This window comes from Siniperca chuatsi, linkage group LG18, assembly GCF_020085105.1.
Source record: "Siniperca chuatsi isolate FFG_IHB_CAS linkage group LG18, ASM2008510v1, whole genome shotgun sequence".
NCBI lineage: Eukaryota > Metazoa > Chordata > Actinopteri > Centrarchiformes > Sinipercidae > Siniperca > Siniperca chuatsi.
Window position 1 is genome coordinate 21,607,610 of NC_058059.1, and position 21,199 is coordinate 21,628,808.

Consider the following 21,199-nt stretch of genomic DNA (forward strand, 5'->3'; position numbering starts at 1 on the left):
AAACTGGATGGTTTCAACGTGTAGTTGGGGCCGAGACCCAGTTTGTGTCTCACGATTACATTCAAGTCATGAATGAAAGAGAAATCCCTAGCAAAACCAAGAATCTCAGTGTATTTCCAGAATCCTCAGAAACTCTTCTAACCATCTGCTGCACAATAAAAACATATTTCTAACTAGTTTTCTCAAGTTGCACCTCTATTCCCTAATCCAAACCAAGGCAGTAGCCAGAAGTTAAATATTTCCTTGCTCAATTTGTACAGCACAAGAAAAATATGAATGCATTATTGTGTATGACAATATAAAATCAATAAAAGTAACATTAATATAGACAAATATAATGAATAGTATAACCTTTTTCATTTGGGCTGGCGTTATACAGCTTGAGAAAGGACATAAGTACGTCATTTCTGGCCACCATCTTTGTTTAGATAAGGAAATAGAGTGGCAACTTGGAAAACAGGTTTTTTCTGCAGTTAATTATTTTTTTTAATACAGATGGTTAGAAAGGTCTTCAGGATTCTGGAAATACTTTCAAAACAGCGGTAAGTGTTGCTAAGCCTTCTGGATTTTTCAAAGATCATCAGGTATTTATTTTTCAGAAATCAGATGCTTAGCTGGAATGTAATGGAAATATGAGCGAGGCACAAACGGAGACTAGTTAGGGCCTGCTTCACATTGAAATATAGTCACCTAAATGATGTTGAAACAGATGTAATAAATCTATCTAAAAAATATCTTTTGCAAATGACAAAGTCAGTGCTCACTGGGTCATCTGAGCGTTGAGATCAGGGAAAACCACCCCACATAGCTTCCCCTTAACATCTTGTTTTAAGGCTGAATTTCCCCCCCAAAAAAGACCAAAATGATACACAAACATAAACAACAGAGAGACACAACTGAAATTAAAGAGTGGAAACAAAAATGAAAATTGCTGTGTCGCATTTCATTTGAAATGCTAAGTACAAATCCGCTTCGAGGCGTTGTGTTTCAGAGGCAAATTGGTTTTCCTGTATCATCCCATGAGATAATGAAATGTTTGGAGAGAAAAGCTGCATAAATATAAGCTAAAATTACTTGTCGCCATAGCTACCGCCTACTAATCCCTGCTGAAAGCTCAGAAAGGATGAGCGGCGCCTGGAATTGTCCTCTGATTGACAAAACACATATGTGAATCTGTAGCATACACTGTGTGATTCCCAATAATGTATAGTGTTTCACATCTGCATGCTGTGGGCCTGTGAGCACAGGTCTTTGTAAAGGTGGAAAACCACTCTCTGTGCTATTCTGAGACCTGACAGGTTTTCTTGTTGTTTTCTTCAAGGACAAAGGCAAGATATTTACCCGGCGGAGGAGGAGGAAAGTGCGGCTATTCGATTGCAATAATTAGAGGTTGCAAAAGGCAATAGAGAAATGATAGAAAAAGATGAATGGAGCCTGTAAACAAACTAAGCTCCCTGGTCAGGCAGAGGCAGCGTGAAGAAACAGTACAAACAACAGTCCAGCTACAAAAAGTACTCAATTTGCTGTCACTTTGAAAGAAAAATCAAACTTTCAACAGCATGAACTGGATTGTCTTGCACGTTCGATGATCCATTAGCTAAACCTGCTTTATTCTTTGGAGGGCTGCGGGATGGGCTCCATTCCAGCTGACATTAGGCGAGAGGCGGGGTACACCCTGGACAGCTATTTGTTAATCCAGGTTTGTGTGAAAAGTCCTTAACAAGTTCTTAGTAACGACTAGCTTGTTTCAAACTACTGGTTTACTAAACCGCCATTAAATCATAAGGAATGTCATAGCTAGAAAAGACCACAATAATGTGAAAATCAGTCACTAGGAAATTTCTGTTGCACTGGACACCTCCACCACCCCAGCCTCCTTCTCATGTGCTATTTTTTTGGTATTGTTAATTTAACTAATTAGAAACTAATTCTAAACCAAACCAAAACCAATCCCTTGTAAAGCTAGTTTACTTTTAGAATTCATGCAGTTTAGAGTAAATGGGGAATTTCCATTTACATTACTTAAAAGACCTTATTGTCCTTACATGTTGTAAAATGAGCCATATTGTGGTACTTAATGTAAATCTTGCCCGTTTCTGTGAGATTCTAGGACTTGTTATCCGTAATAACATCATTTAATTAAGGTTATCATTGCTGTCAATCATCATAGTTTGACAGGTAACACTATACCTCCATTTAAAATTAGTTAAGTTAGTATGTGTAAATATTTAGTAACAACTAATACATAAAAACTAGTTTGTGTGATGCAACCATTTTATTGATGCGCAAATCTCCACTTCGTACACACTTCTAGCTAAATACATTTTGCGTTTAAGAACAGCTGGTGCAACCGGCCGCTGATGATTAGAGTTGATACTCTAATAGTGACAGGTTCTACATTTCTACATTTCTAGTTATGTTCAGCAACATTCCATGCAAATAAATCCCACTTTTGCCACTCTACTAATCCAATCTGTTTCCACTTCATAAAAGCATTTACATGTGGTTATAATGTTTACATTTAAATGTATCTATGTAAGTGTATGTACTGGAAATGACGTGGTTAATATTTCCAGAAGTGGCAGCAGCAAGCTAGTAGTTTGTCTGAAAACAGACACAGGACATATGCCACCTACAGAAATCCAAACTTCATCAACATAAAATGTGGAGAGGAAAAAGGAGATGAATATGTCGGAGGAAGGCCAAAAGCAGAACTACTGTACATTGAACATCAGGATTATTTTTAGGAAGGCAAATGGATGCAAATGTTTTTCAGAAAATCTGTACAACAGAAACCTGTTGGTGTGTTTTATTAAGTTCAGAGATAGTTTGTTTGGCAGGTCCAAATGTCAGTATACTGCTGTCTATGTTTTGTCAACATGACATCAGCGGAGTGTCTGCTATAGATTTATGTTTTTTCAGGCAGTAATACTGAAACTAAATAGTCATCCCATTTTTAATAAACATCTTTATATGTTTATATAGCAGAGGTGTCACTGCCGTTGAGAATAACAATAACCTTTAAAGTGGATTACCACATTAATATTAACTGGTAATGAAGTGATGTAATGTGATAATCTGACATACTGTCTCAGTTATCAGACGGGAGCTCAAGTTCATCCAGCCGCTCACTGATGGGTGTGCTGAATAGGGCTGATTTCCTAAAAGGTGCTTTCAGGGTCTGTATAGCGGTCACACCCTGTGACACAAAACAACACAAGAATAATGTTAAACCATGATCAAGTCATTTCCTGAATCTTACTGTACAGGACGTGTGTTTAGTAAGTGAGCTAAAGACATCAAGACTGAAGAATCTGACACAAAATAATAAAGGACACTTTGCACAGAGCAGAGAGGGAATAATGGTGGAAAGAGCTATAAATACAGAATCTATAATCCTCCTCTTGATCTAGTTGTATATGTGCAACTCTTCTGAGAGCTGCTGCTGTTGTTGCATTCTCCTCTGACATTATATGGTGCCATTAGTGGCTGTATGTTAAATAAGAGGAAAAAAAACAGTGCAAACTTGCTCAGACACTAAGCACACGCAGACTACAGACCTAAGTGTTCAGCATCAGAAAGAAAATTACTCTGATATAGATCATATATTTCTTTTGGCCCGTAAATAAATTACAAATAAGGAATTGAAAATATTTTATGTGTTTTTTTAGTATTTACCCAAACAAAAATATAATGACAACAGCAAACAAACAGCAAAACATGACACCCTATGTCCAACAAGTGGAACAATCTGACACACCTGTATCAGCTGGCAATTTTCACTCCAAAATGTGACGGCCTGGTCAGTTTTATAATCATGAACCTGGAAATGAGACAACAAGAACACACTGTCAAATGAACGACATTGAGATTTTTATTTTCTTCTTTCTGCTCCTATTTTTTAAACAGTGTTACTCCGAATATTTTAGAACCATTATGAGCACAACATGTAAGGATTATTTTCCTTATTGATTAATCTACCTTTTTTTAATTAAATGATTAATTGTTTGTTTATAAAATGAAAAACATGACACATGCAATTCAGAAGTTCTCAGATCTCAAAGTGAGGTCTTCAAAGCCAGCAAAGTCCAAAAACCCAAAATGATTCAATTTACACTGGTCTGAGAAATCTTCACATTTGGGAAGCTGGAACCAGCGTCCAGGGGTCAACAACTTTTGGAGTCATCATGTAAATAGAGTGTTAGCTGATTTTATGAAAATGGTCTGGAATCCTAACTCTGTGTCTCCTTAATGATGAATCTCATATCAATCTGAAGTTGATACAACAGAAAATGTTATTTTTTGGTTTTAAGGCTGCCAAGAAAGCAGTCTTAAAATAACACTAAATCCTCTACAGTGAATTTGCAGCATTCCTTCTTCAAGGACATCATGGTTTAAATCTCAGAGGAACTGAAAAGCATAGACTGTTGTCAAGGACAATAATGTACTGCATTGTTTTTGTTTGACTGTACTCTCCCTACAAGTCTCCTGTCTCTTTATGTTTCTTTGTAATATCTGTTGCCCTTCTGTTTGTTTATGTTATCAGTTTACTTTTGTCAATAATTTATTTTGATCACAAAAAAAATGAGAGGAAGAGATGAGAGGGGAAAAAAACTGGAGGAAAATAACATAAAAAACTGGTGGATTTTGAAATCAGTCAGAGGCTGAGCTGTCACACAGACACACAAACAAACAACTACAGCTACATCTGCACAAAATACAGTTGTATCTGTACAGTCGATACATTGGCTGTTTGGGGCGAATATACACAAACTGCAAAAACACAGCAACTGTCAAATTTATGCTAATAAAACAAGGCAGAAAATCGCTTTGCCTGATGTGTAAATACACCTTTCCTGTCACGAAGTGAGAGATGAGTGGGTCAGCCAGCAATCTTTGGGTTTAACTGGTATCAAAAAGCTGGTTCACTTATAACCTGGGCAGATCACCATGGTAACCGATGCTGCACAGGTTAAAGCAATATCATGCAACTATTTTACCTTAAAAGCTTCAAAATCATTTTGATGGTACACTGACTTTTAACAGGGAGAATGGCGCCTCTTTCATTCACCCTCCGCGCCCTGAGCAGGTAAGATCTCCCGTGAGAAGTGTGTAACTCTTTACGGTACTACGTCACACACCGCCAACTATGGTTTCTTCAGCTTGCTATAAGAAGAAGCTAGCTCAGTATGGATATCACGGCAGAGGCAAAGAGATGTAATTTCATGTATTTCTACCTCAGTTTTATGTTGCTCGAATATCTATTCCTTGGTTTTGTATCCTTGCCTATCATTTTGTTAAGTCCTGCTTACTGTGCATTTCTATTGGTTGAATAGCCTGTGAGTCAATCCTTCGTAGCAGACGTAAGTTGTATCCCTTTTCAGTTGCTCCTGAGAGGTTCAGGACGACAAGCGAGCTGTTACTGTAGCTGAGTTAAAACTTATGTGGCACCGCATAGTTTGGACAGTAAGAGCTTGGGCGCGTTCACTGAGAAAACCACACGAACAGAAACACAGAGCATGAAATTTGCAATAAAATTCACTGAAGACAAATCTCAAGAGCATGTTTACCGATGTCCCAAGGTGATTACACTAACTGACCGGCAAACTAGTTAGTGGTAGTGCACATCACCCTATCGGATTTAACAGCTGGCCTTCTTGCTGTTGGGCTAGTAAGTAATATTAGTAGCTGGCTTGCTATGTCTTGTGTTGTTGCACTTGCTTGATGTTTGGCTGTGTTAGCAAAATTGTCGATTTGCTAGTTTTTGATCATGAGCCAAGTCAGTCGACAGAGGTTTTGCCGCTAGCGGTTCCAAATCCTTCAGGTGGTAAACAAATGCACGTGTACAGCTGTCAATGAGGCGCGATTTATATTTACAACAGTGGTGTAAAAGTGCATTGCACTCTGAAACTGTTGAGGCGCAAAGTCGCAAAAAATACCAATTCTTGCATAATAGGGCTTTGAGTTCAGAGGATCATAGCAAAATCATTCCTACAGGATTTTGACCTGGACAAAAGTATTGAGTTTAAAGTGACACGTAATTAAGAGAAGTGAGATTTTAACATATCAGAAGAATCACTCTTTACATGATAATTATGTCAGAGATAGAAGAACGTGTCCACTCTGGGTACAAAACAGGTTTTGTAACAATCAGATAGGTCATTGTGGGGCGCCCCAGTAACCTGGTAGAGCGCGTGCCCCATGTACCAAGGCTGAGTCCTTACTGCAGCGGCCCGGGTTCGAATCCAGCCCACGGCCCTTTGCTGCATGTCATCCTCTCTATCTCTCTCCCCCTTTCCTGTCTATCTTCGACTGCACTATCAAATAAAGGCAAAAAAAAGCCCCCCCAAAAAGAAAGGTTCTCGTTTATACTGACTAATGATGATTATAGTTTACCACACTAACAGCCTAATAACTACAGATAGCTGCATATTAATTGAGTTTCTTTCTTTGAATTTCTAACGGGATCCCTGACAGTGTAGACAGCTTTTACACTCTTATTCCATCACTGCAGCTCAGGATAACATTAGGCATATCTCATGTCATATTAAGTACTACACTCATGGTTTTGATGATATTGCCTGTGATTGGCTTGTAATTAAGAGCTCTGTCTCTTTCACATGAACGTGCTTATAGCTGCATTGGAAAACACAGAGTTAACTGAGCAAGCTGATAACCAGTTTCAGGTTATTCAGGATCACCACTCTTAAGCTTAGTGAAGCCAGATAGCTCAAATAAAGCCAGACTAAAGTCCTGATGTTAAACTTGCTCAGTGATGCTGGTGTTGATAATGTCACATCTAAATGTAATGGTGCCATCATTGATGTTATTAATTACACATGCTTTTCCTACAAGTCAAAATGTCTAAAAAAAATCTATGGATTAATCAACTAATCATTTCAAAACTTTAATACACTCAGCAAGTTTCTGCAGTTATCCTACAATTGAATTTGGAATCTAATGGCAATATTATAATATGTATTCAAGCTGCACTTGTCATTCTCAATGGCTAATGGTGTTTATTTACAATTATGGTGAATGGCAGGAGGGGAAAAAAATGCCTGTTCACACTGCAGTATTACTACTATACTTTAGTAAGTCTTTTAGTGTCATAATCAGTTCTATACTCTCTTTATTCATTTAATATTGGCAAAAAATTTAAACAGACATAATTATATGTGAAATAGATGAAAATACACACTTATGCAAACGTAACATACAAATGAATCATCCAAATATCAAACTCGTGCAACATATTGGGCATAATCTTAATATCAGTCCCAATAGTGAAGTTGCGTTTTAGGCATTTTTAACAATAAACAACATATTGTTTTAGATTCAACACAGGAGATTTGATCTCATCACTGTTTCACGAACTTGCATACACACATAGAGTATATATAGCTGCACTTACTTGTGTTTTATCAGGGGTAAGAGGCACAAATCCCTCGACACAGAAATCCCTCTGGGTCGTGGAGCAAAAGTCAGTTTTTGGAGTCGGCGGGTTCCTTTCAGCGTGAACCTTCTCACTGTGAAAACAAGAAGATATCAGTCTCAGTATGTGGCAGTGTTGGAAGAAGATCTGATCTTTTACTTAAGTAAAAGTAGAAGTACTAAAGGTGTTAAGTAAAAGTACAAAAGTATTAGAATCAAAATATACTAAAAGTAGCTATTTAAGCCATTAAATACAAAATCCTTCCTCTCTCTCAAAACTTCTGATCTGACTAACTTTGTTAATGTCACAGTTGGCCTCTCAGTCTCTTCCTGCAGCCACACACTCTCATCTCCAGCCCTCTGCATTACTCTCTCTATCTGTCCCTGTCTCCGGCCCCTGCTCACTTCTCCCAGACCATATACTTTCTTCCTACTCCCCAGACCTGCCATCCTCGAGCCGTCCACCAGATGCCCTCAGACTTTCCACCACACTTCCTCATTCCCCTGCTCACCTGTTCTCACTTCCCTCATCAGCACTCACTACATTTCCGATCCAGCTCCTTTAAAGAGTTTCCCCTCGGGGATCAATAAAGTATTTCTGATTCTGATTCCTTTGTCAGGTCATTCCTAGTTGCCATGTACTTTGTTGCTGCCTTGCTTCGTGGTTTCGCTTTGGAGCTTCTGTCATTCAAACCTGGACCTGCCTGCCAGATACCTGTTTACCTGTTACCAGTCTACCTGCCTGCCTACCTACCAGTATCTGCCTGTAAGCTTTTCTTATGCACAATAGAACATTGAACTGCACCAGTTTGCCTCTTCTGTCTGCATTTGGGTCCAACCCTAATTGCCTCGCATAACCCACAGTTAATTAATTTATTCAAAGCGGCATTGTGTTTAACATAACAACCGAAAAGCGCACTGAGCTCTTTGCTGGATGGAAACCTGGTATGAATCATGTAGCGTTGGTGTGTACTTATAAAGTCCAGGAAATGTAGTGTATGGCTCAAATTGAGTGATGAGACACTGTCTACTGCTGGACAAGCTGTTTTCATCTAAGACATGATGCTTTGTATTCTTTATGAGCAGTTAACTGGGGATAGACTCTATAAAACCCATTAGGATGACTGGCCTCCATGTAAAATAACATAATAAAATCTGATTTAAAGGGTATTACAGCTGTGATTGAACAGTAAAACAAACCAGACGTGTAAATATTACATCACTTTCTTCCAACATGTTCCCCTCAAGACATGATCAGGCAGCGTTCTCCGTTTCCATAAACAAACCACTTCCAGCAATAATTTATGTAGCATCAAAAGACTTGTTTCATAGTTGATTTACCTTATCATTTGAGCGATATGTTTTTCCAAAAGCTCGCCTCTGATGCCTTAACCATGAAAATATAAAAGAAGAGATGAACTGAGCATGCATAGCAAATCATCTGAAAAACATTTATTGAATGGTAAAATAAAAAATAGGAATGAAATGTTAAAGATCAAAGCAGCCTTCAGTGTCCACCTGAATACAATCTTTTCAACTCTTCTGAAATACATGTCTAGTCTATACATGGGTTATAATGGTATGGGATGAAATTGTTTCATACTGTGGCTGGTGAAAAACAAAGATACATACCCCGCAGCCTCACCCCTTGACTCCTCGGAGGGATGTAAGCGGCTTTAAGTGTGGTGACAGTCTCCATTTTAGACTCCTGGTCCATCGTGAGAATCCCTCTGTGTCCATGTCTCTGGATTTGTGTCCTTGTCTCCTCAGTGTCAAGAGCTGCAACAGCCCTCTGGATAAATGGACATAGACAGAGTTTAGATGGAAAAAAAATACAAACATGTTACAATCAATGCAATGAATACTGCCTACAATGTTTGATTGTAAGCTTCAATTAAAGATACTGGGTCCTGCTTTGATTTTACAGAAAATACCTTGTTTGTGTTTCATGCTATTTATAATTTATTGTTGTAGTTTTTGTTTTTAAATATACAAACCCATATTCTTCTGAATTTGATTACGATTAGAACAGACATGATTTGCTGTTTAATCAGTCGGTCAAAAGAACATTTCTCTGCAACAAGTTTGATGAGGAAAACATTTTTTTACTTGCAGCCTCAAATGCAAAGAATTTCTGCTTTTCTTTGTCTTACATGATTGCAAAAATATTTTGGGTTTTGGACTGTTGTACAGATAAAAAAAAATAAAAAATGTTTATTTCACCATGGGCTCTGGGAACTTGATAAACATTTTTAGCCCTATTCAGAATATTTGTGTTTGTACTGTGTGTATGAGCACCTAATGAGAAAACAGGTTGAATACCTTTTTAATTTAAGCGTGCCAGCTTTAATAGTGTGGCTCTTTTCATAAATAGGTTTTCAAGGTAATGACAAAGTCACACAGCCATTACGACATACCAAAACAAAGGAAAAATGTCCGCACACAATCACTATATGAAAGACACTTAACCATTTAACTAAAACACACCACAAACTACACCCATAACCCCTCTCTGATAGTCTAAACAACGTTTTAACATTTGAACACTCTACAAACTTTTGTCATAGTGGGAGGACAAACACACATACACAAAAAGGGTGATGATGAGACTGAAGAATGGCTATTGATATGCCACTGAGTAGAATATGACCCTGCTCAAATATTACTGGGTCAACATTTTTGGTAACAGCTATAGAAATACAGCATGTGACTAGTTCAAATAAAACAAAACAAAGCAAAAAAACAAAACAAAAAAACCTTTAAAACTTTGGCTTCAACACAGCATTTTGACTTGTCAAACACAGTTGTAACTAAAAACATGAATCATGGGTGAATTCCAGGTGGCATTAGCGCCCTACACACTGGCTCCCTGACATGGCATACTAGCACACCGATAAACCACATGTCTACCGTGAACAGGGTCTATGACCTAACGTTGGTGGGTCATAGAACACAGCATGACACCAAGTTAATAATGAAGTTAATAATAGTTTCTGTTCAATTTTTTACTGTTAAACCACATACGGTGTAAATTTAATTTGGCTATTAGGTCTCACTAACAAATAATTTGCTCCAAACTTAAACGTTATACATTAATGTTATAGGTTTTATTTATACCCTGTTTACAGTTTGACACGCACTCTGGAGTGACGCTTGTCTGCTAGCTAACATTAGCGAGGCTAACTTTGCACTTCGCACTAATCACACTCACCTCTTCTGCCCAGTTGTGCAACATACATTGTCCAACTTTCTTTATCACAGTGGCTGGCTGTTCGGTCATCGTAGCACCAATGTGACGACTAAACTTGACTAGAATGGGCCAAGTTGTCCGTGAACAACATACAGTGAAACCCCTCTCCTCTGAATTAAGTGGCAACGAATCCCATTCACTGTAGCAACAGATTCGGTTGACGGAAGTGTCGCCCTGACAACGGCATTTCGTTTTCCAGACAGAATGGAGACAAAAAGTGGAGCAAACACAGCATGCGGTTAAAAATAATGTAAGATAGCCTGCTGTAAAATAACCCAAAAGTATTCTTATATAACATGTGTTTGTATTAGGCGCATGACGTCCATCCACCTGTTTTTTTTTTAATGGTCATTGTCAATTTGTGCATAAAGCAGCTGGATGGAAACGGCGAAAATTCTTTTAAAAAATCGAAAGAAAAATTTTGGTTGAGGTGGAAAAGTTGGTAGCCTACACCCGGCAGGGCTCAGCTGTCAACATCATAGCCTTAATGGCTGTAGGGAAACATTACTGATATTATGGTAAGTTCAATTAATCATATCTATAGTAAATGTAAATGTTCAACCAGATAGCAGAAGATATCTGGATGACACTTCAGGCTTTAGTGGATCATTCGTCCAGTCTTATATGGACAACAATCCGATCCATGTCTGTTTAATTTTTCAATGCAGCGTTCTTTGTCAAGTGACAGCAAGGAGTCTATATAAGACATGACACCTTGTTGACATTGGCATGTGAGTTTAAAAACCGCGCTTTCCCAGCATTTCCAGGCCAGGTGAAAGGACTTTTTTCCCCTTCGCCGACTCCGCCCTGACCACGCCCCCAACTATGACGAGACATATATGTGTACATCAGACCGGCATTACGTCATCAAGCACCAAGCGCAAAGACCGCACCCCTTTTGGTGGAAAGAATAGTGCTTTAACATATTACATGAGAAACTACAGTGAAACTAGAAGCTACCGTACTAATAACCAAAGCTTTCACGGTAAGATTTGAGGCACATAAGATACATGAATATTCACTGTCAGTGTGAAAGTTAGGCCCTACTACTGATGGATAGCTTTAGAATGAGTGGGAGGTTGCTGGGGTACAGTCACAGGCTAACGTTACAGTATAGCAGCAGCAGTAAACATGGCTGTCGTCTCCAACTAAATCTCAGCCCAGATCATACAGCTGGTTATTGTCAGGTCGGTTACTTACAGACAACACTTAGCCTAAAGCTACCTGGTGATTCAGATATGTATAGATGTCCGGATAAGCAATGTCTGGCCACTGTGTTGGACGAGGGAAGACTGACCGATCAAATTTATCAAGGTATCACGAACGCTCAGGTCCAGGCAAGGTCACAAAATCATTATTAGACATGTCTATAAAACAAAGGCTTGTTTAATACAAAAGGAATGTATACAAACACGTCAAAATTGTAATCCAAACACGTCAAATTGCATTGACGTGCATCTATTGAGCTTTGGTTTTCTATACCCCAAATAGGGGAACGGTAATGATGTTTGGCGAAGTACCCTTGTGTGTCGGTCTGATGTATTGAATAGACCAAAAATAGCTAATAAGCCTGAGGAAGTGCCTTAGAATTTACCCTGTAAAACTTTTTCAAACTGGATATTGATTATAAGCGTGATTTCCGTGGACTAGAAAAAAAGAGTAGGCTCCTATTTCCCATTTATTTTTTCACTGTACATGAATGTTCTGGATTGATGTAGCCAACTTTCCAAAAAAGAAACTTAAGATGAATTTTGGAATAAATATGTTTGATGTAATGCTATATTTTAGTCCAGATAAGATTGAAAATAACATGCTGTATACAACCAGTCGGTGATTTGTTAATTTTTAACTACTATTTTTATACTACACGTTGCTACTTGTCACTTTGATCATGAAGACACTACTCTATAGAGTATATAGGCTACAATATAGTATAGAATTGAGTATTTGTAGTATACAAAATTATAGATCCAAGACGAAACTGACAGAAGGGAGGGACTGAGAGAAAAAGGCGCAATTACAAATCCATCTGCTACTTCAGCACCACGGACAGCGCCATGGATTTATCAATACACAGCTATCAGTTAAGCTACTGATTAATTCAGAGCCATGGTCGGGCCATAGATTCCAACTTGCACAAACCTCAGTCAGATAAAGAATTATTGAGTCTGGCAGACTAGACTAACATATTCAACTAAACAACCCCTCTGCCTCTGCACTCTCTCTGCTACTAGGAGATGGAAAGGGGGGATGGCAGGTTAACAAAGGGGGGGTTCATTTTGATCATTTTGCTAACAAGGAGAATGGCATCGACCCTCAAATCACCTACTGCATACAAATGTACCTGTATTGAAAATGTTGTAAGGAAAATTGCCTTTTTAAATGTCTCAAAGGAATATGTAGGCTACTGTAACCCAGTAGCACAAATAGATTAAATGCAAAGTCTTTAACCTTATATGGTCTGCTCTTAATTATTCCAAATGGATACAAAGCACATACATTACTGGATTTTCATCAGTACGATGACAACAGAACTCTTTTTGGAATTTGTAAAAGTCACTGGCAGTATGTGAAATACCAGCCACAATTATAAAAGAGTTAAAAGGTTTCTTCAGATAGGAAGGTGAAGTGATGAATAATCTTCCTCACATTCTTTCAGGTGAGCACAGAAGCACATCCTCTGGTCTCCAGGAGACAGCTGTGGGGGAAAGCATTGTCCCCTGAGGTGCAATTAAAGTGAAGAGAGATGACACTCCTTTCATTTGATCACCTGGTAAAATGTCTTCACATCCATCCACCGACTGATCCAGCCAGAGTTTAGTTCAAAGTGACAAAAGCCTAAATGTGAGCAGTAAAACAACTATAAACATAAATTACCAACAGAACATGGGGGAAAATACGATATATGTAATTTATATAGTTGCACTGAATATTGTTTCCATACAGTTAAGCGACCATTCATTTATGCTTTAAAACTAGGTGACCATTGAAAAATGTATGCGCAGGACAGGTAGGTAGCGGGCTAGCCGGCTCAGGACTGGCAGTGTTGCCAACTTTGTTCCAAACAAAGAAAGTAGTAGCTAGCACAAGCTCCAAAAGTCGCTAAAAGTCGCCCGATGACGTCATACGCTCATTTGCATGAACGATGACATCACCATGCATTCATTTGCATACAGCTTAGTGCAGTGAGGGAGAGATCACCTTAATTTAAGACATATAAAACGTAGATAAAGAAATCTTTGGCCAAATAATGACAAACTCACTACAGGGACATTGTATATTTACAGGGAGCAGGCAAAATCCAAAATCCAAGAACAGGAAAGGTCCAAGAAAGTAAAAGTCCACACAACACTGGGAAAAGGATAATGAGGGAACTGAGGAGCAGATTGGGACAGAAAGGGGTCATGATCTCCCCCCTTGTATGACCACCTGTTGTCACATGACCAAAGTTCCACAGTTAGGTAACGTAATGACAGCTGAGCCAGTTCCATTTGATGATGAAGACTGAGATTGCAGCTGAAAGCTCCAAAAAAGCTAGTAAGTGGACCTTAAGTAGATTATTTTGTCATACATACTGTTCCAAGGGTCAAGAATGAACATCCACGCTATAATAAACGAGTAAACAAATAATATTTACTTACCATTTGCATTTTCAGTTTTACGAAACACTTGAGTATGTTTGTATTTTTTTCTTCTTAATTGCAAAGTTATTATCCATCCAGTTACCATCAATTAATAAAATCAATATGAGAGTTTTAGGCAGTCCAAATTTACAATGACACCAAAAACAGTGTTAAGCCCTAATTGCTTAGCTTTTAAAATCCTAAAAGCCCGTTACTTGATTATAACACGTAATCATAATTTGAAAAACGTGTTTTTAAATGATTTTCCTAGCATTCTTTGACAAATCCATGTAACTGCATTGGATTGCATTGTCCTCTGTTTTCCTTTCACCTACAACCTGCAATGCCTGTCTAAAGCAGAACCTCACCTCACTCTTTCATACAGTATGTGCCACATAATTTTGGGGGGAAACCCCAATTTGAGAATGTATTTATTTGCTCAGTAACCTTGTTGAATCACTTGTTCATTGAGCATCACATATCATTTATTCATATCGATGCATACCCTGCTAAATTTAACACTCGCTGCTTGTTACCGTGGATATAAGACACGGAACAAACCACTGAGTCTGTTGCTGAGAAACAGCAGAGGAGTTTTCACTGTCAGACAGCCAGAGTGTCTAGAACCATCTACCACCTCAGCATGAAGCACAGTCAGAAATCTAATTAACGTTTTATGGACGCTAGACTGTCAAACTGTGCTTCGTCATGCCACGCAAACTAATAGGTGTCCACCCATTATTTTATAGTGATCTGTGATTATGCTGGCTGTAAATACCACATGTACTGGAGTACGTGCTGCAACAAAAACGCAATGTGATGTTTTGTCAGAGGAGGGGTGAGGTAGTCACCAAGAGTACATACCTCTCTAGGAGAATTTTTTATTTTTTTTTCTCATGGATGCAATAGGCAAAACAAAAAGGACAAAAATTATTGAAATAACCAATGTGTTCATAAGGGATTCCATCACTTAGAGTAAGAATTAAGAGTTGTAGGTTTTCAGGGCCTTGTAGTATCAGCATATACTATATGACAAGTCCTTCTCTATTACTGGACCAAAAACAAGTAGCTTGTCAAATAAAGCATCTCTAAAGCTCAGCCTCCTAAAACTTGGACCAACATTTCCCCACACAGCATTAGCATTGTGCCTTATGTGTGGTCACTGAGGTGAGTGTGAGCTGGATGGGGATCAGATTCTTCAAATCCCATCCATGTAGTTCATTATTCCATCCCTCCATCGAAAAACATGATGCTGAGAGAACTTCTTCACTGGGCTTTCGCTCTCTCCGTCTCTCCTAACCAATACGCACAGCGCCGCTGTTGCTATTTTTGTATCACATTCTGATTACATGTTGACTAACCATCTCCATGACTACCAGCCATCTCTGCAGATATATTGATGAGATATGAATGTGTTGGACTGTTTTTCTCTCTTTCTTCTCAGCTGGAAACCCTGCATTCGTGTCTCGCAGCTCAGATGGGCGCCCACTTTGGAGATGTCACTTTCTGTGGGAATCTTTTAGCCAAATCACTCTGAGACATAGCACCAGATCCAAGATCAGCTTTCATCTCTTTACTTCTCGTCTTCCCCTGCAGTCACATCCTGACCCCCTGACCAACTCTGACACCCTCTGCTATTATAAATATAAGCCTCAAAAAGCTAAAAGAAATGTTTGGCTTTCATCTTCAGGCTCTTCAAGGTGTCTGTAGTCTGTGTGCCATCATTTTCATCTTCAGGATACAGATAAGACAAGACATGCTCATTTAATAAGTCCATAGTGAATTCTTGGAATTCCAGTTTCAGCACAAACGTGTGATGACCCTCTGACTGATCCAAGAAAAATATCGAGGAGGAAACAGCAGTGCTGAAAAAGAAAAGTTTCCCTTCATGCAGTAGGAGAGGAACTACAAAAATCCTTTACGTACAGCTGCACTAAACAATCATTTTTTATATTAACAATAAAGCAAATGACTCTGTATGAAGTGAAAGGGGTAGCCTGATAATCTGAATGAATTGCCTTTGTGTTTCTCTTCACTCATTCAACCTGATAGTGTTCACATTAGAGGGTTATTTTATTTTGTTTTGCCATAACCAATCAGAAGCGAGTCCCACCAACATAATTTTCAGTCAACATGGAAGCTGTGGTAGTGGTTGCTAGGAGCAAGTAATTAAGTTCCTCACTACACTTTAAGGAATATGTCAATTTGTCAAATTTGTTAAATTTGTAGGTAACTATGTAGGAATATGGCGTCGTCATTCTTTATTCCGCCTACAAAGCTCTGATTGCACGACTGTTGGGCAATTATAAGTCTGGAACCAGGCAATGAAAGCTTGTGGCTTTTAGCCCATTGTTTTGGTTTTACAGTATATTAACTGTATGTTTCAGTCTCACTGCTCACACCTTGTTTCCAGCAGCAGCAGGAAGCTGTTTTATCAAATAAGCTACCTGTCCAGTGCCAAACAGACAAAGTTAGTGACTAGGTGGTGAAGAAAGTACAGCATTTAGCAGCTAAAGAGCCAGATAGTTTTTCAGGAGTTGGTGGAGACCAAAACAAAGCTAAAAAGAGAGTGAATATTAGACTTACATTCATCAGGTGGGCAGAAACATGACTCCAAATGAATACTAATTTTGCTTGTTGTCTACTTGATGTGTAAATAGGCAACTGTTTGATTATACATTATGTATAATAGCCATAACCCTGATGTATATTATAGATAATACATCAGGGTTAAGTGTCTGTTAATCTCTATAAACAGATATCTGCATATGAATGCAGAATCTGTAGGCAGGGGACAAGATTTTGGTATCGGAAGCGTTCTGGTTTCCGTTTGTGGTCCGTTTGTAGTCCAAATAGTATTGACCAATCACGTTTGAGCGGGCTTTGGTTGCATGCAGGTAAACAGTCCGTGAGGAGAGCAAAAGAGGCAGAACGCATTGGCCGAAATGCAATCTCAGAACCCATCGGCTATCATCTAATGACGATTTATCTTTTTATCAATCTCGGAACCCGATTAGGATTTTTATGTATCTGCATTCAAATCGTCATCAGACGATAGCCGATGGGTTCCGAGATTGCTAATTGCACTGTAAGCAAACAATAACTGGTGCATGGAAGAGGAAGTCTTGGCCCGGATAACCGTTATCTGGATATCCGCTGGCTACACCGGAAGCCCCGAAGCATTGGACATTGCCCCCAGAGGCTAAATTGTCGTCCGACGATAGCCAATGGGTTCCGTGATTTTGTGTCTGTGAGCTGGTTGTGGTGTTGTTTTGCGCCCTAGTGGCCACACAAGTGAAAAATAATCCATTACAAGTAATCGTACATTCATGAAAGGGTACGCAACTGGAGGTTTTAAGAAACCTCAAAATTGCTGATTTTATCGAACCAATTAAGCCAGGTAAGATGAGCAGAAGGAAAAAAGGAAACGCTGAAGGAAGGAAATTAGGAAAAGAATGAGGAAGAAAAGAATAAAGGAAAGACAGAAGGACAAAGGGGAAAACGTGGAAAACAAAGGTGGAAGTACCACTTTAGAAAGTTTTTTGTCATTTTAACTATAGTGCACCTACAGTATATGAGCTATATCTATTGTTGACTGTAAAAAAAAACTTTAAAAGGAGAGCAACAGTTTAACCATTTCGATGCAATCTATCTTTTTTTTTATTAGAGTCAGCACCCCACTAGAATAGGTGACTGTCCTTTAATTCAGATAAATGTGTGGTGCACCCCAATGGTTGAGGCGCATACCACATAACTGCAATGTCCATAGGTTTGATTCCAGCCAAGAAACTTTGTTGCATGTCATACCCATCTCTCTGTCACTTTGTTTCCTGTCTCTCTCCACACTGTCAACTGGCAAATAAAGGCAAAATGTCCCCCAAAAAAATCTGAAAATAGTAATAATAATAATCCAGAAGTGTAAAAAGTGTAATCCAGAAGAGTAAAAAGTTAAATTTTTCCCTCTGAAATGTAATTGAGAAAAAGTATAAAGTCTACCAAAATGGAAATTATCAAGTAAATATTTAAATACAATACTACATGAGTAGTTAGTTAGTTAGTTATTTTGGTGTAAAAGCAGAATTCTCTAGTTGCTTATTTGAGAACATCCAGTGAATTTCAGCCAGGACTTCCCGCCCCTGTAAACTAAGTCCTCTGTGCATGTTGCAGTACAGAAATCCTTAACCTGCCTGCGAGCGAACGAAAAGTGAGATTTCATTCGGTCAGACCTCAGAACGGGCTGGCAGGACACACTGTGTTGGAATTTCAACAGCATAATTCAATTTGTGCCTGTTAATACATTCACTACTGTCAGATCTGTGTCCTGTATTTACCTAGCTGGAATAACACTTGAGCTTGCGCTGTGTGGCCTGCCGCTCAGTATCGTAATAAAGAGAAGCGCTGCTATGCTGAAGGGGGCTGGTGTTATGTACGTCTTCCCTCAGCACACGGTTGGGTCTTTTTACGCGCCTTCAAACTCCCGAGCCAAGGCCTTGAGTTTTGGTTGGCGCTCAACAGTGTAGTCAGCTGGTCAGCACATCTTGGCCTCTTGCTTTCAGAAATCCCTTTTTTCTTCTTCTTTTTGACGAAGTGTAGCACTGTCTGGGGCACACAAACACCTTCAGTGGGTAGCTGCTCCCTTACACCCAATGGCAAACATGGAAAATGTTCCCTGCTTCTCTGTTTTCCAGGTATGTAGGGAAAATGATTGTGTTCTTTTATTAAAATGTATGGAACAAAGTGTCAAAGTATTTTATCTGCCCTTTTTAAACAGGTATCTAAAGATTCAGCAGGTTAGCATTGAGAATGTTGGATAGAAATGCGAAAACATAAGTTTAAGACACATGGCATGCAGCTGTAATCCAATAACCACACAGATCAACCAAGAAAACACAAGTCAGCCCAGACTCTGACTTGCTCTCAGAACTTACCAGAAACTTCAGTACTTTTTGTCATTTTCGTCCAGACCCCTCCACTTATCTTCTTATTTTTGTATGTTTACCATCTGGAGATGTACAGTCTCTTTGGCTCATTTCGCACCGCCCAAAGCAAAATTGTGTCTACATGTGTCTTTGCAATCACACTGCCTCTAAAACTCGTGTTGTATTCAGTCTGAACACACCATTAGGAGGGAGGTGTACAAAGAGTGTAACACCAACACCGGATTCACGTTTCGTCTCCCACCAGCACCCAACATTGGTTTCCTTTAACTGTCACCGTTTTAGTTGCCTGAAAGAGCACTGAGAGCACCCATCTGCATATTCCAGCCACTTATGTTGGGCCTTTATTCTGTGTGATTTTCCTTTTTTGCACACCGGTAGCTCTAATGAATATTACGTTTTTCTGATGGTCAATATGTTGATTTTCTGTGGGCCTTTTAGAAGCCTGGCTATCCCACTGTATTTCCGTGGATAGTTGCCTAAACTTAACTATAGCTCAACCATAATTTGTTCGCCTTGCCTAATCCTAATCCGTGATCTTTCCCTAAACTCAACCAACTAGTTTTAGTTGCCTAAACTTCAAATATTTAACACTGTACATGGAAAAATTGTATTTAGTTTATATGAAAGGGAATAAATGAGAAACTATTCTGAATGTGTTTTAGCTGAGAAATTATATGATCTTTTTCATTAGTCCTGTTACTGGCAGGTTTACCATGTGGATTTGAAGTGTTGGCAAAAAAATTAGGGGTAAAACAACCATTATTTTCTTTATTCCTAAAACACCTATATTTTACAGATCCACATGGTTTTCGTCCAAAAACAGCGACAAGCTCTTTTGTGCTCCACCCGTCCCATCAGTGATACATATGACAATCTGACATCTAGGAATGAAAGATAAGATTTAAACAAAACCGTCTGTCTCCTAAAAACCACACAAGGCCTCTCAGACGGTAATAAAAACAGGGTGTAGATGATTCTTGAATGCCAGACATTTCAGAAACCACAGACATGGCTTTCAATAAGAAATGGTCCACAGCACTTCCCATCTGAACTGCCCAGCTGCACATTACCGAGACTAAAATAACCTTAACAATTTAATGACATCAAATTATATGTCTAGCCATCAAAGGTTTGTAATGTGCTGCAGATCATGTCAGTAAAATCTCAAATCCATTCTCTGTCAACTGTGTTCAATAGTGTTAAGTGTAAATACGTTGTTAGCGGTTATAAGCTTGTTATTCACAACCTCTGCTCCAAAGATCTTAGTTGAAGGGCATAACGGCTTTTTTTCAAACTTTTAACGAACAGCCGATGACATGAAATTATTCGAATCACAAATAAATGTTTTATTTGGGAGCATGTTTGATCTGACTCAAATTCCACCTGTGTAAATTACATTAGCTAATTTTATATGGATCTTATGCAAGCCCAGGTGTGCAAAAGCTCTGGTAGCCCTAATTAGGTAGGACTGTAATTACACTGCGACCTGGCAAGAGATCAGATCAGCATCCACCTCAGGGCCTCAGGAGCAGATCTACTGTATATTTTCTCCTAACTTCACTTTATCTTTGACACGTCAACAAGGAGCTGCTGCCACGAACACACAAACACTTTCTCATTAAATCATTTGTTTGCTTTTTTTTTTTTTGCACTAATCCAAGGTTATATCCCTTATGAACATTGTTGCAACAATGCCATGTGAGGACAGCTTTAATCACAGAGTAGCTGACATCACAAAGAGCTTCAAGGGTGGGTAATCCATCCTTGTTGTTTTAAAGGGCAGTAGTTTTGGATTAATGTTTTTCTTGGTATCACCTGTTCAAAGAATTCCCACCGTTTCATTGTCAAGAGTCTAATATCAGCCACCACGCTGGAGACGATTTTAATTAACTTTCCGCCAAAACAACACTCTTGAACACTGCAAGAGTTCTACCCAACTGCCTTTTAATACT

At 38.9% G+C, this 21,199-nt stretch overlaps 1 protein-coding gene and 1 long non-coding RNA gene across 7 annotated transcripts in view; one reads left to right on the forward strand and one right to left on the reverse strand.

Moving 5' to 3' along the window:
- The window catches only part of spag8 (sperm associated antigen 8), a 76,486-nt gene extending 65,676 nt beyond the window's left edge, over positions 1-10,810 (reverse strand). For 3 of the 4 annotated variants that reach the window (XM_044175105.1, XM_044175107.1, XM_044175106.1), the window contains exons 1-6: positions 10,646-10,779; positions 9,067-9,226; positions 8,776-8,821; positions 7,415-7,529; positions 3,761-3,823; positions 3,088-3,199 (exon numbers count right to left, since the gene is read on the reverse strand). In XM_044175105.1, the coding sequence (XP_044031040.1) occupies positions 3,092-3,199; positions 3,761-3,823; positions 7,415-7,529; positions 8,776-8,821; positions 9,067-9,226; positions 10,646-10,714 (561 nt within the window). In that variant the 5' untranslated portion in view covers positions 10,715-10,779 and the 3' untranslated portion in view covers positions 3,088-3,091. Of the gene's footprint in view, positions 1-2,253; positions 3,200-3,760; positions 3,824-7,414; positions 7,530-8,775; positions 8,822-9,066; positions 9,227-10,645 lie in introns of those variants that run through there. The other variant, XM_044175108.1, reaches the window with a different exon arrangement.
- Positions 10,811-10,876: 66 nt separating this feature from the next.
- LOC122866011 lies at positions 10,877-16,298 on the forward strand. Of its 3 annotated transcripts, XR_006375595.1 has the most exons (5): positions 10,877-10,934; positions 11,056-11,202; positions 13,344-13,528; positions 13,972-14,221; positions 15,752-16,298. It is a non-coding gene; the product is annotated as an uncharacterized LOC122866011 (long non-coding RNA). The 3 variants fall into 3 exon arrangements; XR_006375593.1 differs by having other exon boundaries at positions 10,928-11,202; XR_006375594.1 differs by lacking the exon at positions 13,972-14,221 and having other exon boundaries at positions 10,928-11,202.
- The last annotated feature ends 4,901 nt before the right edge of the window (positions 16,299-21,199 follow it).